The sequence below is a fragment of the Scomber scombrus genome, chromosome 18 (assembly GCF_963691925.1).
Source record: "Scomber scombrus chromosome 18, fScoSco1.1, whole genome shotgun sequence".
NCBI classification, from domain to species: Eukaryota; Metazoa; Chordata; class Actinopteri; order Scombriformes; family Scombridae; genus Scomber; species Scomber scombrus.
This window is the reverse complement of record NC_084987.1, coordinates 10534931-10561573: the sequence shown is the minus strand read 5'-3', so window position 1 is coordinate 10561573 and position 26643 is coordinate 10534931. Positions and strand designations below refer to the sequence as shown.

Here is a 26643-nt window from a genome sequence, read left to right as displayed (position 1 = left end):
CAAGTGGCAGATGGTAAGCCTCCTTTCACTAATCATAATTTTAGATAAAAAGGTTTCTCTATAAATATATCACCAACAAGCTTTTTGCAGATCCATGCTTGTCAAAGCCCTTCATCATCTGTTAGTGTTTGTAAATGATCAGTAATTAATAGATGAGGGTCTAAGGTTGACACACTGTCTATTGTATGAAATGAGAACTGGAATAAAGTGTTCTGCAAATGATTACAGTAAACTACAGTCTAACTACTGTAAGACGAATCAAACCAACTCAGATCATAATGTTTACATATAAAATTAAACTTGTATTCCTTTGTACCAGCAGTAATACTCAGGCTGTATTTTGATTTCTGAAACACTCTCCATGGACTGATAACATTCAAAGCATGTAAGTTGCACCTGCTGATATACTGTGTCATTCATTCAAACCACACTGGCAGAATGGATGTTTAGAGTAGATTTTAATTAAGCAGGACCAACATGTTTGTTTTTTAACAGTGGCTATAAGTATTGTAATACGCCATAATATATGTATATATATATATATATGTATACTGGATATCTGTATTTTGTACTGAATATTTAATTTAACCAGAATTACAAAAATTAATTTCCCCCAGATCTGCATGTTTGTTGGAGTGGATGAACCCTTCAACGAATGCTTTCTTAGATATTACTGAGTACAGTGTTAAATTGTGTGGGAGAGGTGAAAATAACAGAGGCCAAGAGGGTTACAGCTCTAACTTGAACTAGGCCTACTATACTTAATATAAGCATATTCTGATTGGATCATTTTGTAAAAACATGAAATCTGTTTTTTAGGATACCTTTTGTCATGTATCAAAGTGTTAGTAGAGGGGACATTTTGGCCCTAAGTTGGTGCCAGATAAAAGGTCAGGAAATGACCTATAGTGACAAGTAGTTTTTTATATATTTTTTTGTCCAGACCAAAGTTGGAGAGATGGACAGACACCAACATGACCTCCCTTAGCCAGAAAAAGCATTAAACACAAATATATGTTGGAAGAAAGAACAGAGCAAGTCACTGCACCATTATCTATTTGTGCAAATGCTGAAATTCACAGCCACGTTATTCTTCTTTTAAAAGCTCAGTAACATTTGACCATAAATACAGATCTAATCACACAGTTTGAGTTAGATGAAAAAAAGAACATTTTGTGTTTCTCAATTACTGAAATGAGAACATAAAGGCATGTTTTACTCCTGTGTTGACATGATGTGTAGATAATCAGTTAATCATTAATAACTCTTGAGTTGTTTTCTAGTGTTACTGTCTGTATTTAAGTCCTCTCAGTTATTTTGGGACTGGTGGAAAGATTCAGTCCTGTGTTATGAATTTTCAAAATGACTTCTGTTTATATTTGGATCACTGGTTGTACCTTTAAAAACTAATCATAATAATAAAGGGATATAAGTGTTGTAATCTGAATATAAAGCTATTGCACACAGCTCTCCCTGTCTCTCTCATTGGCTCTCTGCCTCTCTCTCCCCTCTGCCTCACTCACTCATCTCTTCTCAACTTGGTGTTGTCTTTCTGCCACTCCCTCTCTCGCTCTGCGCTCTGAGTGAGGCATCCTCAGAGGTGTCTGACACCCTGCAGCACAGCCAGAGGCACCGCTTCAGTGATGCCCCCCCTCATCAACTATTTGCCACAGTAGGTTGCCACTTGGAAAGTGTCTTGCTGCCTTTGCGCTACAATAGATTTTTCCCCCAAGAAAAGAAAAGTACAGGAGCGCACTGTGCTTTTACGCATGGAAGTTGGTATCAGCCCAATCACATTTACGCATGGCTGATCCTCGTCTCCTCGGAAGGTGCATCCGGACTTATGAGAGCTTGTCAGGGCATCAAGAGCGGGATAAAAAGTGAGCAACGATGCGAGTCACTGAGCTGTTGCTTGGTTACTTTCTAGTGAAAGTTATGGTGTGTGATGCAGAGGGCGAGCCAGGCGAGAACCTCGACGAATTGACAGTGACCGCGTTTAACGAGTCAAAGGAAGCGGAGAGCAGCGTCACGGAGAACCCGCACACGGAGGACAGGTGCCGCGGGTACTACGACGTGATGGGTCAGTGGGATCCGCCGTTTGTGTGCAGGACGGGCAGCTACCTGTACTGCTGCGGCACCTGTGGCTTCAGGTTCTGTTGCGCTTTTAAAAGCTCCCGGCTGGACCAGACCAACTGTAAGAACTACGACACTCCGCCGTGGATGATGACAGGCAGACCGCCTAAAGTGGACGTGGCTCAGGACGCCGCGAAGGATAAAACCAACCTTATTGTGTATGTGATATGCGGGGTCGTGGCCATAATGGCACTGATAGGGATTTTCACCAAGCTTGGTTTGGAAAAGACGCACCGTCCGCACAGAGAAAATATGTCGAGGTAGGTTATAATTTCACCAATGTCCGTGATGTCTGTCAGTTTTGTCTCCATTACCAATTAGTTCAGAGTTGAGACTTGTTCCTCCACTTGCAGAGCGGATAGGATCAAACCAGTTAAAGGCTGGTTGGTGAGGCTATGCATTATTGTGCTTCTTAAGTCTTACAAATGAACAAGTTGGCTTTTGTAAATAAAATTGTTAAAAGTAATTCAGCTGCACTTGAAGTTGCCTACATTTTTAAAAGAATATCATGCGTTTTATATATTTGGGGAGAATGGGTTCAGTTATCTAATCCTCTAATTGGACACAACCCGTATATCAACCTGCTCATTCTCAGTTGCCCTGCTGCCTTCACATCATGTTTTTTGTGTCACTGTTAAAGACAAAAGTGTGTCATTGCATTGTCCTTGGCTTGAGTCTTAGCAGCATCAGGCTATAATCAGTGTGTTGCGATTAGACACAGCGTTTCATCATTGGTGACAATCTGGATTCAGATGGTAATATATGTTAAAAGTGTTCCTGCTCCAGACTTTTTTACCTTTAACGTGAAGATTGTTGAATGACAAGGAATTAATTCAAGTTTTGGCTCGGCAAGAAATATGTGTAGTTATTTTCAACATGTTCAACAAGCACAGGCTTTTTCTCGAAATACATATTCTGTTATGCATCATTAACCATCTCCAAGATATACAAAGAAAATTTACTAAAAAGACACTGTGCTGAATTTTGTTTTGAAAAAAGGTGGAAATAAATGGTTTAAAAGTGACAAGTGATCTCAAGCTTGAGAGCATCAAATCTTCGCAGATAGTTATTACAAACAAACAAAATATACACACACTCTCCATCTTTGTCTCTAATTAAAAAGGTGTTAAACTTACACAACATAGCTACTGACAGACAGAGGCTGGGAGTCGAAGGGCCCTGGACTTACGAACACCTGACTTTTTTCTTGTTTTTTCTTGACATGATGATGTTGAGATTTTAAGGATTATTCAGGTGCATAAAGACTTTGAGTATGATGTGATAAGATTGACTCTCATACACTGGTGTGCTTTATTTGAAATTATTTCATATTGCATTTGCATATTATGTGACAGCCACACACAAGCATCAATTACTGCTTGAATAGAGTGAAATTTCCTGCTGATAGTTTCCCATTCCCATATATTTTAAAAAAACCCATCACACTCCAGGTAACTTTACTGTAGATCAATGGTTTTCAACCTTTTTTGGGCCAGTGTCCCAATTAAATTGCAGGCTAATTGTTTTCCTTGAATATGTATTGACTTATATTCTGTGTTATATAATTAAAAAAGCTTGTCATTGAATGCCAAATAGCAGATTTGATTTAACTGGACTGATATCATTATCATTAGTGCCCCAGGGAGCAAAAAAAAGCCATGTGAATAGAAATACTTATGAATGTTAAACAAATGTAACGGTTAGAAACTGACGTTCAAACTGTAGTAATTAAATCTCATTGTTGATCACAAACAGCAGCTGCGATTTGGTGCCGGTGCCAAACAAGTATTTTTTTTAAAATTGTTCCAACTCCAACAAGGAAAACGTCACCCATAGGCTATGGATTCTCGTTTTGAAGCCTTGAGTTTGCATTTTGACTGTTGCCATCTTGTATTTTTGGAGCCAGAAGTGACCATATTTGGATGAGAGGGTGGAGATGATGCATTAATATGGATCCCTGCTTTTCTTGGCAAGACCTCCCCTACTCTGCTTCTGATTGGCTTCCCCTGATATTCTTACCCTAACCCTAACCAATCGCACTCATCATGCCTAAACCTAACCAACCCAAGCAATAAAGGCAACAAGTACTAGCCAATCAGAGGCAATGTAGTAATAACACGGAGCTGCCGTAACACTAGCTGCTAGCTTGGTTAGCACAGTACATTTACAGCCTATGGTTAACTGTGATAATGCTAATGCTAATTTTAGCTGGCTCAAAACTGGCTAAAAACCATTACAACAAAATGTGCTTAGTGGAAACAAATGAAAATCCAACTCCATAGAGGGTCTTTTGGTAATACCAAACACTGAACAAGATTTATTCAGGAAATCAAAATGTAACAAATAACTTTCAAGAACTGAAAAAAACACTGAAATAAAAATAGCGACAGTCAAAGTTGTCACGGTGGTAGCAACTTGCTTGTGACAGCACCCACCTATCACTCAAAGTAGCCATGCCTTTAATTATGCCTTACTTTAAGCCTTAATAAAATGTAAATTAGTGATTTATATTAAAATTCACCCCACGTCCAGTTGTCATGGAAGGGGAAAACCAAAACCATTTTTTACCAGGCTATAAACATGTTTATTTCTGCTGTAAAGTTTGGCATTTTAATATGGAAGTCACCCAAGTCTATGGGGATTGACTTGCTTTTGGAACTAGCCTAAAGTGGACATTTGAGGAACTGCAGTTTTTGACTCTTCAATACTGGCTTCATTTTTCAGGCCCACAGGCTGAATTGTTCTTGGTGCAGATATTTAGACTATCTGACTTTAAACTTTTTTTTTTTTTTGATAGTTAATTAGTCTTCTAATAAATATTTATTCATACTTATAATGTAATGTAATAATATGTAGACCTATATTTCCTGACAAGACAGAACTAAAATAAATTAATTATAATAATAGCAGGCCTATTAAGATTATTGAGCGTTATTTCTGAAAAAATAGTAGATCTTCCTGGTCAACTGTGGGAAATAAGGAGGCACCATCAGCGGTGCATGCAAGGATGTTGGTGATTACGACTGCTGGTTAGAATGGTCTAGCCCTTGGTGCCTGTTTTTTATTGGGAAAACAAAAATCCATAGTCATATCCTGACTGTTGGAGGCCTTATAGCGAACATAAGCCATCAGCAGAGTCTTGAAGGATGGCACACAACTGCTCCTCTGTATCAGTACCCATTTAATTTGTCTTGCATGCCACTGGGTCATTGCTGAGTCCCCCCCCCCCCCCCCCCCCCCCATCACTAAAATATTTTAGTGATTTTTTCTTGTCTTCAGCATGTCATTAGAAAAAAGTGTATGACACAAGAATATGTAAATGCCTCAGTCACTATTAGGAAAACTCATACATGATATACCTAATATGAAATTGAAATGTTGAAGAGCCAAGGATGCCAGGAAAATTCTGAATAATTAGTGACTAAACACAGTGGTTGATCAAGTAATTTCAGTGAGTTGTGTTTGTTTACTGGCTCCTGCTTTTTCTCAGCTGAGGACCTTGATTTTTTCTGACCTCCACTCATTACAGTTCTCATCTTTCTGCAGTGCAGTAGAAATGTACTCAGGGTTTTTGTTCTGCACACCCTGATAACAGGTGAGTGCAGTTACATGTGTGACACAGCACACTTTTGATCATCCCCAAAACCGCACCCAGCAGTCGTATAATGCCTTTTGGCTTTGTAGGGAGCTTTGACAAGTCTGAGAAAATAACCCTGATGATGTTGAAGTGATGTCTCTACATTGGGGTTGAGACTTACCTTTTTTGCAGAAAGCCTGCATTACAAAGTTGAAGAATAGAGTATGAAAGGTTCAGGCATTTAGAAGACACAAGGGGTCTAAAGAAAAAAACTACCGGGTTGCATTTTGAGAAATATTGGATTCAGTATTTTTGGAGTTTGACTCATACTGAGGACTAAACATCTTGGCCTCTACTGCTTCAATTTTAACTGTTCTTTTAAAATCTGTCTCTTGCGAGTTCCTTTTTTGAAGTGCAATACTTAATCACTGGAGTATCCCTTTGAGCCACGGACTGACATACTAAGTGTGTGACTTCAACACCAGGGACCGCACTTTATGTCCCGCCTCCTACCAACAGTTAAAGATGTTTTCTGCTTACCTTGAAGACAAGCACATTGAAGATAAAATGATGGTTGATATTATTATATTGTTATTAGAACAGTCATTTAGGTAGTTTTGGATGGTACAAAACCAGGAGTGTAGAGCTAGACAGCACAGAAAATGTGCTTGTTTATATTCAATGTTTAATATAATTGAATAAATGGTTCATTCTCTGAGATTATACTCTGTTTTCTCAGGGCTCTTGCACACGTGATCCGCCATCCTGCCTCAGAACATTTGGATGACATTGGACTTGGCCAGCACTATGAGAACATACAAACCAGAGTCACAGTCAACAGTCTCCGTAAGTACAATGAATTTAAGTACACTGATAGGAAATTGTGAACATGGTTATTATATATTGCATTGCCTGCAGGTTAATGACATCAGGAGCACACACCACCCAGCAACACACTTACACACATTCACATTACAGAGTGGTTTGCTTAGATGCTGGTCACATATAGCCAATGCGTGCCACTGCAGAGCAATCTGAATCACAGCACCATACACTATTTTTATAAATACTCTTAAATCCCCAATTATTTGTTTTTGTTAAAATACAAAAAAAGGTGAGCCCTACAGATTTGCTCACCTTTCCTGGATTAGCTATGGATCCAGACATGGTGGGAGGAAATAAATAAAGATCTATCCACAATCCTGCAGGCTGGTGGAGCAATTAGTTATGCCCTTAGCAGTCACTTAACACACATACTAATTACCACTGACAATCTTGAGCTTTCTTTCTTAGATAATGCTTTGCGTATGCAACAGCCTCACACCTTATACTGTATCTCACTCTCATTCAATGCCTACACACACCCACACAGATACGAACAGTCAAAACAAATAAAAAATTATTAATGTCAGCTACAGTCAATAAATGTCTTTCTGCCTCCTCTCTGTCTCTCTGTCTCTCTCTCTATTAAGACCTATTTGTCAATGCACCAATGTCAAGCACTACAAGGTGAAATAATTACACCTCACATCCGTAGGAATCAATAAAATAGTTAATCGAGCCAGGTCTCTGTCTTAGTGATCCAGGAGAGTATAAAAATAATTAAAGAATATACACAAAAAAAACAAAAAAATTACAATAGGAGATGTAGTTATGTTCCTTAGTCTAGATTTTTCTCAAGAGGTTTTCTTTTATTGGCAGATGAAAATAAATATCAAGGATTATCATGTTCCAAAAGTTTTTATGTTCTCATTATGACCGAAGAGTACAGCAGGAGATTTTACTGATTAATTTGGAAGGTTTGCTAATTAGTGAAAACACCTGGTGTAATCTTTGGTTGGAATGATACCCGCCTGTTCTTGGCAGTCATGGCAGATGATTGCTTATCTCAAATTATCTCATCATATGTATTCAGGCTTCAGTTGAACAAATATTTTTAGCATTTTCAATAGGCCAAATGCTTATGTTTATTACAAATATGAAACAATAAATTACAGAAAATTACTTACAGATTATTCTCCAACCCAAGCTACTAAGAAAAGTAATTTCTCCACTATATTTGGATGCCAAATGTGGAAAATCTGACAGGCTTTGAAAAATAACCAGCACAAATGATGTAAAACCTGTTACATAGTCAGAAAACTCAAAACCTGACCAGGTATTGACAGTTTACTTTAAACTTGTTGTTAAATGTGGTCTTTTAACATGACTACCATGAGGCCACCTTGCAACTTACTATCCCACATTTACTATAAATATTACAATATACTTCAATTGAGAAATACAATGTAAGTAAAATAAAACAAGAAACACAAATGAAATTAATTCTATTTTAATAGCTAGGTATATTTTTATATGTAGTTTTAGTATAGCTTGGTTCTTTTATTCCCTAAAAGCAGCTGAGATGAGGTGTCAGCACTGACATAGTAATAATTAATCATTCTAAAATCAGAGCACTTGATCTCTTTCCTACCTTACCTCCTCACAGAATAATTATCTGTTCATTAAAAACCAGCCAACACATTGACAGGTAGACCTAATCTTCAGAAAGAGAAACTGTATGATTTCTTTAACGTACTTGTACAGTACTATACTTGTTATCACCTATTGTTTGATATGTGATTCAATGCACTTCCACATTAGGAAATGTGTTTTATTACTGTTATTCTGCCTGTATAGTATAAAGATCAATACTTTGTTTTGTCAGCTAAAAATATGCAAGATAGAATGAAATAGTCAGTTCACTGCACAGGGGGAAGTGCTTGTTCTCAGCTTTTTAAACCAGTATCTGTACTAAAATGTTGTGTTGTCCTTCTTTCTCTCTCTACCCAACCGGTCAAGGCAGATGGCCGCCCACCTAGAGTTCAGTTCTGCTTGAGGTTTCTTCCTGTTAAAGGGGAGTTTTTCCTTGCCGCTCTCACCAAGTGCTTGCTCATGTGGGAATGTTGGGTCTCAGTAAATGAAAGAGTATGGTCTAGAACTGCCCTGACATAACTTCTGCTGTGATTTGGCACTATATAAATAAAATTTACTTAACATGCTTTACTATACACAAGATCTAGGTGGACATCATTATCCTGTAAAACAAGTACAGTCACTACATTCATTCACTCCTGTGAAAAACCTCAAAAACTAAACTTCTTCACCCGCCTGCCTCCTTTTGTGAGTCAGAAAATGATAATAATACCATAACTGATTATCATTGTATATTAAGTTTTAGTTTGAGCCTGTAATAATCTGAAAGGAATACTAAAGATGACAGACTAGATCCTTTTGCCGATAGCAATGTAAAGACAATCATTCTCTTGCAATTATATACACAACATACCAGTTATAATACTTGCAAAGAAATTTACTAGTAAGAACAAATTGGCATTAAACCTGCATTCAGGTCATTCACATAGTTTAGAGTCTCAGGTTTATAACTGAGATATAAAACAGACAGAAGACTCCCTCTGTTTGATGGATGTTTTGCAGATGATTGGCAGTACTTGTTGCTGTGGAACACCTTAGACGAGCACTTTTGCAGTACAAATATTTAATTCAAGATATGTATTCAAAATGAATGTGTGCTATTTAGTTCATTTATTACTATGAGTGAGAGCAGCTTTGTTTGGCGACCTTGGTCATGTAGATCCAGGCCACACTGCTGGCTGCTGTATCTTGCAGGGATGCTGGGGAGGGATTCAGTGTAATTGAATTGGCAACAGCAAAGGGATGATTGTTGTTTTCTTGACAGCAATCCTTGCAAGGTTACAAGAGGTGAGGTAATATTTTTTGCCTCATGCATCTGTGCTGTTCTTGTCCTCTCCAGCTGTGCTTTGTAGTGGCAGGTGTGACTATGCCACAGCTATAATAGTCACTGTATAGTGGTGCAAAGCAGTGATTGAAATGCTCCAGCGGGAGCCGCTGCTCCTCATCTGTTGCCTTTCAAAGATAATAAAAAATCTGTTAGACTGAGCTATGAGCTCTCATTCTTCTCAAGACAGTAATACAAGTTTTGTTAGCTGGGTTTCTTTGGCTACCAGTACTATCATGTTTCTGTCCCGCTGGCCATGTGCGTACTTGGGGTAATTGTGAAGTGTGGCCTCTTTTTACTCCAGGCAGCCAGCCAGAGAGAACAAAGTCTCTACTCACTGCCAACACTTCACTGATGCATGACAGTCCATTTCCTCACTGCCAGATAGAAATGTATTTTAGCAGCATTACCTCTGACAGCAGCTGAGAAATAGCTACCAAATGTAGTCTACCTATGGTTGTTTTTTCCACCTGTCGTATACTGTACTCTGCACTGTATACCGGACCCTCAAATTCTTAATGAGATTACTGTACCATGAGGTCTGAATGTTTGGCGACACATGGGCTGTTTTGGATTCATTTTCAGTAGTTTATGAAATGAGTAGCAGCTGTTCTGTTAGCTTCAAATTTCAATGACAACAGTTACACTGAGGCCAGTAGCCAACGAAATGCCAATACATTTATTTTAAATCATGTTTCTAAGTTTCACCAGGTGTAAAAACTTAAGGGTTGCCAGTAATTCTTGCTTTGACTTTAATTAAGAAATATTGACAAAATAATGAATTTAGAAAATTGCTGCCATCTCGAGAGCCAATGAATTTCAAGAATGTGAGGTGAAGAAAGGAAATTGGCTAAACAATATTCAATTGCAACTTCTTTCTCTAAATTTTAATTATGAAGCTTAAAGATTTGTTTTTAATATTTACTGGTTTGTTTGTTTTTTAAAATTTCTATTTAGGGGCTCAAGAAATGAAATCAGAGTTACTGTATTATAGTCTAGCTGATCTAATCTTAATTGATTGAGAGGAAAAGCCAAGCATTGGCTCTAGGACTGTTAGAAATGTTGGTATAATGTATTAATGTGAAATAAGGTTTCTAAATAAGAAATTTGACATGCAAACGTTTAGACTCACTACTCAAAAACGACTGAATGCTGTCAATTTTGTAGCTGTGATTTACAATAGCAGAGATTTGCAACAGTGGTGTAATGAATGTAGAGGTGGACAGTATAGCCTACTGGCGTCAATAGACCAACATCTCTTTTTCTAGCCACTTACATACTTAAACTGAAATTTTTAAATTTAGATGTGTAAATTGGATGAGTTGTATGGTTTATTTCTTTATCATTATTATTATTATTGTTATTGTAGTTGGGGCATTTTTTTGCCATTATCATATAGTAACAGAAAAGAAATGACAGGAAATGAGGGGAGAGAGATGAGGAAACTACATACAATGAAGATTTCTACACCAGACGTGAACCAGTGATTATTTATTAGTTAGCCCCTTAGCCCCTAGGCCACCAGGCCATACTGTTAATTCATTCATCATTCACAAGTATTCAACATGTTACTATGACGTCAAATCATTTCAATTTGTTGTGGTAAAGCTTCTTGTGCATCATTGGCTGTTTCTGTTCTGCTACAATATTATGTTAAAAGGTAGCTGACTGTGAATAAAGATAACTGACATTACATTATATTGTTGAAAAGAGCATGAGTCGCCTTCAACCTAATGACCAACTCAATATACAAAACTCTCTGATGGCTTTATGATAATGGTGATCACCTTCAAAAATAAAAAAAATGTTGTGTGTTTTCATGCCACACAAAATCAATATATGATTTACAAGTGCAGTTTATAATTTTTATGGACAGTTAAGCAGAAATAGTAAAAATATCCAAATTATAATCAAATATTTGATCAAATAATTTACATATCAATGCAAGTATAATTTAGCTCAACTATAAATGATGTAGTGAATGTAATTATATAAAATAATGTATATGTTATACGTATATATGTGTATATAATATCTTACACTATAATGTTATGTAATGTAATGTTTCAGGGGTGTGACAGGGGGATATTGACTTGAACAACTGAATATGTTCATCACTAACTTGAAAGTAGGCTGCCTGTAAATAAGAGCGTCCATCTCCTTGTACCATTTATTTCGGGGCATACAGCTCCCAAAATACTCTCTTAAATCTTTTATGAGTCTCAGGGAGGTGTCTGTGTCTGGAGTGTTAACTCGCTTATTTCCCCCAACAACCATGTCTTTAACCTTACATGTCTCCAGAAGTGGCCTACTTTGTGGCATGAGCTGACATAAAAGCTGTGACTTTGACAATATTAAAGCGCCAATGACAAAAAGTCAGATACACATGGAAATGGAAGATAAACAAGTAGATACATCAGCACCTCAGTTTAAATTGAGTTTGGCACTCTCAGAATTGCAAAGTTGCACCAGACATAAACAAAAGCACCGTCCTCATTTATTAACTGTGGTAAAAATCTATTTATGTACATGTTTCTGGAGAAAAAAACCCCATCCTAACCTTGAAATTTTCTATAATATATGTTGTACAAAGTACATCCTGTATTATCCTGGTAAAATACATTACAAGCACATTGAATGTATTTTGACTGTCAGCTTAAACAGGATCACATTGAATCAGAGTCTGTGTGCATGGCCCACTTACAATGAATTATATGAAACTGAAGCAGGTCAACAAGCTTAGAAAGTAACCTGACAAGGTTTCTGTTTTTAGATTTTTGGACAATTTGTTGTGTTGTTAGCAGCCAAAAGCTACAACTCCATTGCACATGACTGCATCCAACATGCAACACATTTAAGAGATTTAATCAGGGTTTATGAGGACAAATCTGTCATTGAGTTTAATAAGTTATCCTCGCATGTAGAAGTGGTATTCTTTCTTTAACAACTACAGTTTTTAATATGGCTAAAAAAATGGATATATAGTAGGCCTACATGAGCTCCAGTTCTGACTTTATCGCAAATAAATCCTTATCTTAAAATAAATATAGTGGTCTCATCAATCCTTTGCTACCTTGAATGACCTCCAAAAATGGATCTTACTCATCACACCACCAGCCTTGTTAAGATGTGGTAAAGTAAGAGAATTATCCAAGCTGTCCTCTGCATCATTTCATGAGACAGCATTGATAATTTGAGACTTTCCAAATTAATTAGCACACTAATAAAATTTCTTGCTGACCAGTGGGGAATAAGAGTTTAATTAACCTATTTTCTGTATTAATGATCTGTTTTTGTCAGATCATTTCTAGACCAAGGACTAGTGGACTGCCCACATTTTAAAGTTTGAAAACTTGGCAAGAATGAGCTGGTGGATGTTGTATCTTCAGATCCAAGTTATTGGTGCTGGATGAACAGAGTCAACTCCTGTGAATTTGCATCATGACAAATAACAGAGAACAATTGTTGATTCATGACCTTGTGATATTTGAAATAACCATCATTGTGATTCTGTGATGGGTTAAAATGAAAAGGTCATGAAGGAGTGGTCAAATCTATCCATGTATCAAGTATTGATCCCTAATGTCCCTACTCAGAAATATATAATGGAGGGCCTTGCACATGCAGCCGTCCTCAAACTGCCTCCCGTGAACTGGTACGTTCCACTAATCTCCTCCAATCTAAACGAGGAAAAGACACTGAACATCTGTTTGCTCATGCCAGGCGGCAGGGGGCCAGTCTCTTTGCTGTGAACCCCCTAATTTACCAGATGTCTTCTGTAGGATTAGTACAGTTTTACAAAGAGCAGTCATGACTCTCCAGCTGTGTCCCCAGAGAGGCTTACTTAAGAGAAAGTGACACTGCCAAGTTAGAGAAACAAATATTCTGTATTCACATCCATCCATTAAGCTGATTTATATTCTGGGAATTAGACATTATGGAGCAGTCACTTAGAGGAAACCAAATCAAGTAAAATCAAATAAATAATAAAATTAAATACATTTAACATATCAGGGTGCTATGGTAGCCTGCTGCTTAAGATGCATAACACATAATCGCACCATCCACAGATTACCACTGTGAAAGAGACCATTTGTCTGTGTTTGAAGTTTCTTTCATATATCTGCATTTATTTTCCTTATTTGTGTCAGCTGGTGCATTTAAAATATACACACTTTCAAATATTACTTCAGTGATAAAAGGCAATTTGTAACTACAAAGATTTAATGGTGTAATTATGTCTGTTAATCCCTGAAATGAAAAAAAAAACAAAGCAATAAACATGGGAAACACATAATTGCTTATTCACAGTCTTGCACTTAACAACAGCAACAATGCCTCAACAACCGTTTCTGCATTACCGACTCATGTTTCCCTTCCTTTAGACAGCACCCAGATGAACAACGCAGCTCAATCATCAACTTTGATAACTCAGCCGTACCCGGCTCTGGGACAGATCACCAGCCCCTACGAGCTACAGAAGCCTGTCAAGGATCTCAACAAGTACGCCACCCTCAAGGCTGTGGGTAAGACGTTGTTTACAGTGAGCTATAATGATGAAAAATCACTTGCCATTCATCATTTGATCTGATTAGGTTGCTCATTACACCCTCCTATAAATAAAGTTAGCATAATTAATAAGGGTCTCTCTACATTATATAAAGGGGAGTAGAAAGGTTTAATTGAGTGAACTGGAAACAACAAAACAACCATGAGGACAGCTGTAAACTATGAGCTTATGAGGCAGAAAAATCAGCCAAAGTGCTTCATAAAACGTTTTACGGGATCCCAGTAAAATTAAACTCGGTTAATCTAGTGTTAAACATTGCGTGTGTCAACAAACAAAAAACATATTAGCACATTCAGCCAGCTGAAATTATTAATGAGCTTCACTGTCATGCCTCTCTTTTTAGTTTAGCTTTAAAATGATGGAAGACAAGGTGGCTTTGACAGTTCTTCAGTCCGTCATTTCTTATTCGACTTCAAAAAAATCCTGTTTACACAAGACACGTTGAGAGAAATGTGCTTCAAAAGTGTCTTTTTCTTTAAATAGAAACCATGGTTGGTTTGAATCGCCGTCAAGTTTCTGGCCGACAGAAATCGTTGTCACTTAATCCATAGTCCATCAACGTCCACGGAGAAGGGAACTGGACGTTTATTTATAGAACAAGTTTGTTGTTTTTCTCAAGTGATAATTTTGGAAGTTGGCAGCCCGGTTTCCTGGGCAAGCAGCACTTGAAACCAGAAGTAATAGCCATGATAGGAGACATTATACTTAAAGCTTTAAATGGACCAAAACAGAAATACTCAGCAGGGTGGTGCTAAACAAAACGTGTTATTAGACAACATATAAACTGTGAGTAGTGTGAAACCAGTTAAAAGTTTGGAAACACTTTCTCATTCGAGTAAATGGGAAGATGTGCCCAAACTTTTGACTGGTACCGTACATGTAAATAAAAACACTTGGCTGCAAATCATAAAATTAAATCATTCAACACAACAGATATTTAAAGCTACTATTAATGAGCAACCTACCCCCTTTATGTATATTATGGTAATAGTTTTATTAAGTTTAGATTCCCTGAACAGTTTTTTCTGGTGTAAGAATAAGGATGACAGCCAGGGAAGAGAAAATATAAATACAAGAAATACGCAGGATCAAAGTAAGGACGGAAGATGTTTGTAGATCTGTATTTGATGCTATTTTGCCCAGTGACACACAGTGAGTCTTTTTATAGATGCTGCCTGAATAAATAAACTGTATTTGACAGTCCTGACCATGGAAAGGATGACAGCTATCAGCATGCGTGTAATAGGTACAATCACAAACAAAAAAAACCCCAGCTCACTCTCTTTGTGATTTACACAAGCAGCCGAAGCTTCTCCCCCACTAATCCACTGAAGTGCCGTCAAACAAACTGATCATTAGGGAAAAATTAAAAATAGAGCAAATCTAAGCTAATGAGACTGGGGACAGGAGACAATCAGGAGCAATCAAACACAAATGAGTTGGGGCGTGGTGATGGGATGCAACTAGCTGAACCATACAGGGTGAGCCATGTGAGGTTCTGTGGTCCTTAATGTATGTGTTCATCTACCAGCACTGATGTGGATTTTACTGAAGTGGCTGCTGAAAAAAGATTAGCTACTCGTCACTGCATCTCCTGTCCCTATTCCTATACCATAAAGTGTGACCCAGAGCAGAGAGGAGACATTAAAGGTTATCTGGGAGACATTTAATTAAAAAAGTCTGAAATGTTAACCAAAATAAAAAAATAAAAAAAGTCACAATGGCTAATGCTGGAGTTTGGTAGGCTCAGGCTCAATTAGCACTGAACTGAACACTGTTTTCATACACTGTCTGCTGCTGATTGGAGACATAAAATCACACTACAGTGCTTGTTATGAGCAAATTACAGCAGATGGCAAGACAAATGCCAAAGACAAGATATACTGTGCAGTGGTCTACTGGGGCAGCCTTAGTTCGCTGTGCTGCACTAAAATACATTTATATACTAGAAAATCTACAAATATTCGGTGGAATGTGACTATAATTATTAACGGACCACTCACACAACATATTTGCTCAGTTGTAATTGGTGCAAAAAAACAAAAAACGAAATTCAAATATGGTGAAATTTGAGCCTTTGTTATTATTTATTGGCATAACTATATATACAGAAGCTAAAAATATGCAGATTTTTGTTTGTTTTTGTTTTAATGTAATCTAGGGAATCATGTAACTATACACATGTATCAGGCTGATACCTGTGCTGACACCAGCAAAATAATCAAATCAAAAACAGGATTTTTAAATTATTTCTATAGGTTGTAAGGTCAATTAAAGTTTAGCATACAGTGAGTTCCTGTTGCATCAGTCAAAGACCACTTGTTTTCTTTGGATGCTTTAGCAAAAAGCATAAAAATGTGCAGGCTTATTTTCAGCTGCCTATCTAGCTATGGATTCAATGTAATGGCTAATGAAGGGAAACAGGACAAAGAACTACCATGTTGTTCATGTGTATTTTTTTTAGCAGAGAAAGCTAATGACAGCTTCTACAGCAGCCGACGCCAAGTGATTGAGATGACAACCAAGGGAAGCCTTCCAATGGAACCTGTGGATATGGAGCCAGAGCCGAGTAATCCTTACAGTCCGCCCAGACAGATGTCTGCGAAGCAGAATGGACACAAGTACAAAAGCTCCAAGAGCCACAGCTCTGGGGCTCTGTCCTACGGCTCAAACACTGCTGCCAGCCCAGGGGTGCTAAAATCCTGGGAGAGCAAGAACACACTGGGGCTGCGACAGAGCTATGGCCAAAAGAAACTCTGCATCATAGAGAAGGAGCTACACACCACTCGCTACATCCCTCCGCAGCCATACTTCGTCACAAACAGCAAGACAGAAGTGACAGTATGAAGGACTGTCTAAACATCTGGATTAAAAGAGCGAGTGGAATTACAGGAGTCGCAATTTAAGAAAGACAGTAGCTGCTGACTGTGGGTGGCACTTTAAGAAATCAGCATGGACTGCAGTATGTGCAGTTGTGAATGTGATGGGCAGCACTCAAGGCGCCGCCTAAAGGTGAAGTGCAACAGGGCGCATTACCAATCACTGTTCCTCAGGCACAGTGATTAATATGTTGTTATCTATATTCATATAATATGGAGCTAAATAAACCATATACACACATAGTACAGGTGTATTTAAGGTCAAAAGACCTCAAAATTACATTATCTCATGTAATTTCAATTCAATCTATATTGTCTAAATGAAAATAACCATCCTTATTTAAAGAATAAAAGATTGAATAGCTTGTGGTTAATTGAGCATTCAGAAATGACTCATAGACAGTTTATGGATACCGTTTAAAAATGTTTTGGCACTGCTTTCATGCTAAAGACCAGCAAAGAGAGTCCAACATGTTCATTTTTGCTCACCTAAAGAAAAACTACTGGCTTTTTTCTGTAACTTGATTAATTCAGTTTTTTTTAATTCAGTTTTTTTTTTCAGTGATTAGATTACTTTGTTAAACTTGAAGAATGGCCACAAAATAATTACACCCTAAGCTTTACATTGTTCTCAATAGGAGCCCTCCAAAACATTACATACATTTCTATTGTATTTTTTTTTTTTAATCTAATAAATCAAACTTGTGAAATCAAACATAAATGTTATTTACGTTTCAATTCTAAAACGCTGTACATGTTTTCTGGAGATAAATCCTTCATCACTCATTCAGTGTATCATTCAACATTTCTAAAATATGAAGAATTCAGTCTATAAAAGTGTGTTGAGTTAAATGACTTACGATCCATTAAAAAGACACATTTTGTAAATGTAAAGTCACTTTTACAATGGTAGATGTCTCATTTTGAAAGACATTTTCCAAATGCATTCAAACCAAGTCACTGCCAACAGACATTGTAGTAATACATATTTGTATGATTACTGGGGGAAGCATCAGTAGCTGCAGAGTGTTGAACCAGTGTTGTGTTGGTGTAATAGTGCCTCTCATCAGTACCAGCATGTACGTGATTACGATAGAATATACTGTAGATGAAGCCCCAGTGTTACAATGGTGGTTGGTCTTGTTCTTAGTAATTCAGTATCCCCCCCCAAAAAATATTTTTTGGTATGAAGATGGTGTATCAGAGTTTCCATTATGGTTAAAACTCTTTAAAAGGCTTTTATTAAAAAATGTCTGTGATTTAAGTGACTTCATTCTTAAATTTCACATCATCACATTTATTGAATGTATCTGGTTTAAGTAGTTGATTCGTTTATTGTTGGAGGTTGAAGGTTAATAAACTTCTGTCAGGATGAATGTAAAAATGCTGTGAAGCAAAATAAAGTTAGTTTTTCTTTGTAAATGTATGTTAAATACATACTGACAATATCTACTTGATGGGGACATTTTGGTCAACACTTCTTATGACAACTAATGTACCATACTGAGAACTCACTAAAATAGGACAACAAAAAAACTGAATTCATGCCACACATGGCAAAAAGTTTTAATAAATAATGTTTTATGGTGTTTTCTTTCTTTTTTTTTTGCACTTTTCCAGCCAAGCAATATAAAATGCTAATGCCTGCTTGCAAGTCTTACTCATGCAGCTGACTATTTCAAGCAGCTGAGGACAAGGCTGCACTCATAGCTGATGCACAAGTGGGAAGTGGTTAACCTGACGCGCCAGATGGTTTGCCATCTGAGAAGTTGTCCATATAAACTGTTTGGAAAAGGGCAGGCACTGTCAAAGAAAATACTTGGCTACTTGAACCATCAGTCTATCACCATCTATATCTGTCTTACCTTGCGAGGCGGCTGAATTTGTGACACTGTTTCGTCTGAACCACCAGTGGTTCGCTGCCTCACGAGGTAATAAAGTGGGAACTGTTAGTGTAAAGGTGTCTTTTTCAAATCCAAATCTCAAACAACAAAAAGAAATATAACTAATAAGGGCAGAAATTATGCAGATTGTTGTACTTGGACATCAGTTATATTATCACACACTTCCAAGCTAACTGTATGCACAATTTTCCCAAATATGTATATCAAATGCACAGAACTGTCCTTTCACATAACTGCCTAAGTGTTTATTTCACAGTTACATAAAATCTATTGCTCACACTGTTCAAACTCAAGTACTACCTTCAGTTGAAGTTTGGTGATGATTTTTATTTATGCAAATATTATTGTATAGTCATTACTATTGAATCTTCTTGTTTTGTGAATGCAAACTCTTTTACTTTTTGCTCAGACAAAGATACTGAAATCACTGTTATTAAGCTGCATTGCATTATATTCACATAGGAAGAACTATTGTAATACTGTCAGTTAAAAACATAATGTGTATAATATCTGTTTGCACTGCAACATCCAGTAATGAAAACACCTATGTTGTATCTCATAAGGTTTAAAGGAAAGCCCCCATTATCACAAGTCTTATACTGTTCACTATGATGGCTATCAGTTCTGTCTATCACTGTTGGCTTATTATCATAATATCTAATTGCTCTATCGAATGTTGTTCTGTGACTTACATTGCATTGACGTACAATGCAAAGTTACTTTGTTTCCCTTGTTTATATTTACAACCTGTTTGACAGTTCACATCCTCCAGCTATCCTGAAAAAATACTAACCTAAGTATTCAAACATACATTGATTGTGCAGTAAAACATAATCCCCATGTTGTCACTGTCTTGCTGAAACCTTGAATCTCAAAGATGCTTCTTTTCCTCATTTTGAATTGTATTAAATTACAATTTAACCACTGATTGATTTACTGGTTTTGGCAGTTTAGAAAACTGAGAGGTTAATGAAACATTTTCTAAATGTGGAACACCTTGACTGCTGCCTTTCCTGGTGATACAAGGTTTCTGTAAAATAATGCACACTGACGAGGTCAACTATTTTTTGTGTAGTGCGTATACCATCCAAGTGTAGCCTACCTTTTACAAAGGACTACAACTGTAGCTTAGCAAAATACAGTGTTATTGGACTTCATTTAACATTCCAGCCAACAGGTAAACAATGTCAGTAAGACTATTACAGCTTTAAGCATTTTTTAATTGGTTCGTTCAACTGATTTACCTCTTTCATTTTAACAAAAAAAGAAAACAGGTGGCTGATTGTTCATTCACAATAACAAAAGCCAATCAGCAAATAAAATAAATAAGATGCATTGACTTCAATATCCCAAAAACAAATTTCAACAGTAGCATTTGTGGTGCTTAATAAAACTCTTTTTTTGGGTTATTTTTTCCTTTTACTTTCTGATTCTCACTGGTTCTATCAGCTGCCCCCTCACAACACCACACCATAAAAGCATATAAGAGCTCTTGAGTGCAGCCAGAGGACTTCTTCTGGATCATACTGTATACTACAGTTCATGAAACTTTGTTTTTAGGGTGCTCCAGCTGTAAAACGCGTGTCATTATTCTGTCTACATTAAAAATATTTTTAATAACTCTGTCTCTTCTCCAGACTTTCTTAAAGCCATTTGTCCTTGATAGATATGATTATGCTTATAATTCCTTTGAAAGAAAGATGCAGCAGTTTCACAGTCAAATCACAGGTCAAGACACATTTTATTATGGTGCATACAAAACTTAATGGTTGTGGTGCCAACTAATTATGATTACTTCTATAGCTGAGAAATGTATTGATATTGTGATATGAGGCTATTATCATCTTAGATTTTAGGTATGTAATCTATGTGATACAGCATAAGTATTATCTTTTCTTGGTTTTCAAGGCTACATTACAGTAAAGTGATAACATTTCCTGAACTTATCGGATTGTTCAAGCTAGTCTATTGAAAAAAATCTCTACATCAAAAATCGCATTGTGTAAATATTTTGTGAAAGCACAGCCAGCCCAACAATGCTGTTGCAATATCAATATTAAGGTATTTGGTTGAATATATTTTGATATTTGATTTCGTCCATATTGCCCAGCTCTAATTACTTCCATATCTATGGATCAGTAAAGAAAAACTTCACACTGTAACGTTTCATAAAACAGCTTATATGTTGTATGGGCTGTTCAAGTACATGAACACAACAACAGCCAGCTACAATCTCACATTCATTCAGTTCAGAGGACTAGGAGCTATGCACATTGATTTCCTCACTGTGGCTTCACGTACCACTGATAGGCACTTCTTGAAGTACCTACCACTCTCATGTGAAATGTTCAATACGTGCTTATCTGTCAAGGCCTGGATAAATAAAGGAGGTAAATCGATTCAGTCAAGTGCTAATGCCTTAACTGAGTTAGTTCAACTCAATGAAGAGTCTTCTCTCTTGTGGATAAGTGGACTGCATGATAAATCAAAGGGACATAATAGTACAGCAGCGCAAAAGAGAACAAAGCTGAAAATTAAATGGGGCTTCTTGCGACCAAAAACAAAAATCTTGATCTATTTGCATTTTTTTTACTACATCCTTGCATTGGAATTCAAATACAAAACATCTTTTGGAGAAATAACACATAATTCCACACAAATTAAATCTTTTCCAGTCATACGGCCACACAAACTCCACACAGGAATGTAGAACCTGTAGAACGAAAGAACCCAGAACCAGAGCCGAGGAGGACAGGCACCATTAATCGTTCCTGAAGGCATTTTTAGATGACTGTTTCTAACTCAACTTTTTGCACTTGTTGGAGAATTCAATCAATTTTGTACCTGTTACTGCAGATTATTCCTGTTTACAGACATGCTTTCTATCAGAACTTCAGTTTTAACAAGCTTCTGGGAGCATAGTCTTTTTCGTGAAGACGCCAGGAGACAATCTTTTTAATTAGCAAATGATGTTTCCTACCACCACAGTGGTTCCCTCTGGAAATTAAAGCAGCACAGTAACCTTATTCAGTCAAACAGAGGGGCACAGCCATATCCTGGTGTGTGCAATGTCTCGATTCTAAAGCTACGATATAAAATGCTGAATGATTTTTCAAACATGAAGTCATGCAGCATGGTACTTTTCACATAAGGTATAAACAGCCAATCCATGGGGAAATGCTTTTGTTCAAATAAATGTGATTTTGAATTTACATACTTTACCACAACTACTATGTCAGAGACTCCTCTGGGAGTGAACAACTTGTGTATTCCCATGACAAGAATTTATGGTTCTCCTTGCGTTGAAATGTCTGCAATGTGTTGGGACAGATTTCTGCTTTTCCAAAAGCCATAAAACAGAGAGGAAGTGCACAAGCATAAGTCTAGATAAGAAAGAAATGAGTCAATAGTTGGAGGATGTTGGAAATCCTCTTTTCTCCATAGTACAAATGTGCACTTTAAAATCAAAGACAGAGACACAGTCAGGCAGAAAAGAATAGTCAGCTTTGTTTGCCTTCCCTGCGGCTTTTGCTCCCTGACCTCCACATGGTTTATGATCATTGTGATACTGCAGCACTAACATCTGATACTGAACAAGACTTAGCGACTGTGGAAATAGGACTGCGCAAACACAAAGTTTGCAATGTCACAGTGGCAGACTTACCTTTGATTAACAGCTTATAATTCATGGATCCATGTGTTCCAACAGAGTTACGTGACATGACATTAGAACTAATAGAAAAAGTCCTGGTGAGTCAGTTTTACTAGAGAGCAATTTCATTAAATACATTTTTATGGGACTTCTGATTAATTTGATCACTGATACCATGACAAGGAGGATGGGATAAGGAGTGTGACATTTACTTTTAATTTCACATTAATGTCATTAGTGACATCTATCCAGGGAGCAAAGATGAAACTGAGCCGTTTAAAATTACTCTTACATATTTACACATATATTTAAATTTCTGGCAACCCAGAACAATTTCCCTTGCTCAGCAATGATTATACACACACACTGACTGAACTGAACTGAAGTGTATAAATGCAATTACATCATGTAATATTGATAGTTTATGTAGTTTATGACAACATATCTCTGTTACCACAGCTGCCAAAATGGATGCACTTTTTGGGTGTGTGTGTAATATTCAGCTTTTTTTTTTTTTTAAATCTGCCTTTTTAAAATTATGTACTGTACTTAATCTGTTTACTTGATTAGAAGCATTTTCAATTTAATCACTATTAGGTTTCATTATATATTATATACTATATTGTATATTTTCTATTTTTCTATATTAGTGTTATCGCCAAAAATTACGTCAGTGATTAGACTAATTCACAAACATTTCAACACTTGGAACTCGACAACAATTTCAACTGGAAAACTGCTACAGAGGAATTTCAGGATTAACAATGTCTTCGTAGCTGTGAATGGAGTCAAGATATTCTTCAGTAACAGTTACCCAGAGGGCTGAGCAAATTTAAGATACAGTAGGTTACATTTTAATTCAGTATTTATCTATGGACTAAGTTTCCATTTCCACAGCTTCACAATTCAGTTATCAGGCAGTGAAACATCTTGTCTTTTCTTTCTCTGTTGCTTTCTAAGGGTCAGACAGAAATTAAGAATGAGAAGAGGGTCTAATGTGCACTCTATCACATATAACTGCTAATATAATGAACAAATACTCTCATCTGTAAACACTGTGTTATGTTGGTCTATCCTTTCCATGAAAAACATGAAAAATTACAACAAAAATGTACAGCATATTTGTGTTCACTTTCAAAGAAGTGAAGACATCAGTGGTCAAAACGTCCACTGTACTGCAGTCAAGCTACATGGTTAAAGAGGGAGCAATTCAGATAAATAGACATCAGCAGGGCTCGAATATGCTCCGAATTAATCCATTCTCCGATCCAGTGCAGAGTAACACAGCCCAGATCATTGTGCTGCTACAGAAGCAAGTGAAGCAGCTTGGAGCAAAATCTGAGCCTTTCTGAAAGGAGGCACAAAGAGATTAGGAATGTGGAGCTCCTCGGAGAGATGCCTTCACAGCAGACAAAGACTCTGAGAAGTCTTTCCTTCTGCTCGAGGCGGGAAAAAAGGTCACCATGTTATTTTGGGATAGGAACTGTTTTCCTGAGGTAAAAGTCTGTGATGCTCATATTACCGTCATCACTACTTTCTAACAATGTGGGCTTGTTTTTTTTTTGACCAAATACTTGTATATGAACTGCCTTATTCAATTCCCCCATCCATCTTTGGTCACTGTAACCTTAAAATCGAAGTTTTTGCTTAACCTACACACTATTGCTTGCTCACACACTGGTGCCATTCTTGTTTTCATAAACAGATAAAAAAGGTTAGAGGTCCACGGGGAATTCCCTGCACCAAGTTCAAGCGTAGACTGAACACTGAAAAACAGCGCTGTAGTAGGTGTCAAGATGCAAACATTGTCAAGTTGGCACAGAGGCGCTATCCAAATGCATCAATTTGGGTGACAACTGCAGTTTTTAATCTAAACATATGATTGCATCTTCTCTGTTCTGTCCTCCATCAGATAAATTAACACAATTGAGGCTTTGACCTGTTCCACCATCTGCTCTAGTAAAATACTCTGAAAGATGAAGCTCTGTTTATGAGAGTTGAATGATTTCTTTGTTCTTCCTGTTAAAACTGTCCAACATTGTTGTAATTCAATCCTGTTGCACACATAGTCCAATGCAGTGTAACGAGGTCAATAGCTGTCTCAGTGACGGCTTTGCTTGTTCATAGTATTTAAACTAATGCCGCAAATTTATGCTGTAAAAAACTCTGATGTTTCCATGTAGCGTGATGGTAGATAAACATTTATCACACCCAGCAATATGTATACTTTTTGGTCTTCAAATTTAAGACTCTATAGATAAACTACGCGTCCATTATGCAAGAGATTGTACCACTGATGAAAAATAAGTCATGGTCAATTTTGTTTCCAACTTCAGGAGAGACACGTTAATATTTATGAAGCTCGTCACAAAACAATGTTAATATCAAGTAACATGATTTTGATTTAAAAGATGTTCCAGGTGAGAATTATCTTCCATGAACTGGTGTCATTTTAATCAGTCCTAAAATCCAAGCTCGTTCTCAGTCAATGGCTGTTTGAGGTGATAAGACCAATATCTCTTTTATAGTAAGGCCACCTAAATGTCCTTAATCCTCATTAAACAGTTCATTAAGACAGAAATTATGCCAGGTGGGTCATCAGACTACAATGACAATTTTATTTCCCAAATCACTTCTCCTATGTGGCTTTGGGAGTGAAGATCAGACACCATCAGACGTGATTAACCTTCCAATTAAACTGTCTGTACATCTCACTGTTAACATTGTCTCACACGTCTCCTTCAGAAAGTCCCTCAGAGGCTACCTGCCAGAAATTGCACACAGGGAGTTATATCTATACAGTAAGTAGGACTTGCAAATATGGAGGTGATAGGCCTGGGCGATAGTTATATGTACTATAATGTACTACAATGTTTGATACTTTCACTTAAATTCATTAAATTTAAACTGCCGCGAAAGCACATAACAAACAGGCAAAGTTCGGTTTTGCAAACAAACGACAAGCCTGTTCTCCGTGGCTCATAAACAGCCTATCATATGTACCATCGACATGTGACAACAACAGAAACAGTACAAGTAAAAAAAGTGCAGATGGTAAGGGAATTGTTGACAAAGTAAAAGGTAAATAAAACAGAATAAATAAAATGAATAAATAATAAAATATGAAAGTAAGGTGGTTACAGTCAACCTTTTTTCTTCTGGTCTTCATTAAAAATAGATCATTAAAACAATATCAATAATTATTGATAAACTGAAATTAAACATTTTATCATGATCAATATTTTAGCTATATCAGCCCTACAAGATTAGATGAAATATAAATGTGAAATCCTTCAATAATCGGCTGCATGGGGAGAATCTCTAAAATGAACTCAACAGCTGAAGCTTGAAGCTAAAAAATAACTTGGATGAGTCAGATACTGGCGACAGACAGTATGAAGAGCTCTTAGTTTGACCACATTTAATCAAGAAATGTCACGGCAGAGAGGGAGATGATGAAATGTAAATTTGGGTTTGGTTTAATAAAACTCATTTTCAAATACATGGTTGGGAACCTTTTAGGTCAAAAGAAAATTAAAGGATCCTAAATTTCAGTGACTTCAAAAACAATAAGGGCTGCAGTATCCTGCTTTACTTCATCATTTGTTTCTACTTTTGTCTTCCTGCTTCTCTCTATTCAATACTCAAACTTTGGTTTGATTATTAGTAGAAGCACGCAAACTGAAAAAGACAGACTGTTAAGCGGACCAATAAATTGTCATGTAATGTAATTATTTCAATCCAGCTTCATTCTCTTGTCAGTCCCTTATTCCCATTCACTGAATGATGACAGTCGTTAAAGTCACAGACATGACTTAGAATTTGTTGGTCTATTTGTACTTACTGACTAGCTGCACCTCTTTATCTCCTTTCTTTCTTTAACATCCATTCCATAAGCGGCTTCTCACTTTTCTCCAAAGCCCTCTGAGGAAGAGTCACAAAGTCACATCACATACTGACCTATAGCCTTTTTCTCAGGATGAAGAATCCAAAGACATTTATGAAACATGCCTTTAACACAAAACCCCCCAATGAATCCAGCCTCATATATTTAAAGACACCTCATACATAAAGAAATAAAGGAAATATATTCTACAATACAAAACATTTATTTCCACGTCAACCCTCA

The 26643-nt window shown here is 36.9% G+C and overlaps 1 protein-coding gene across 1 annotated transcript; it reads left to right on the top strand.

The window, feature by feature from the left end:
* Positions 1 to 1890: 1890 nt before the first annotated feature.
* On the top strand, positions 1891 to 16926 carry shisa9b (shisa family member 9b). Its single transcript, XM_062439479.1, has 4 exons — positions 1891 to 2393; positions 6450 to 6556; positions 13895 to 14035; positions 16544 to 16926. The coding sequence occupies exons 1-4, from the start codon at positions 1891 to 1893 to the stop codon at positions 16924 to 16926; spliced, it is 1134 nt and encodes a 377-aa protein (XP_062295463.1).
* The last annotated feature ends 9717 nt before the right edge of the window (positions 16927 to 26643 follow it).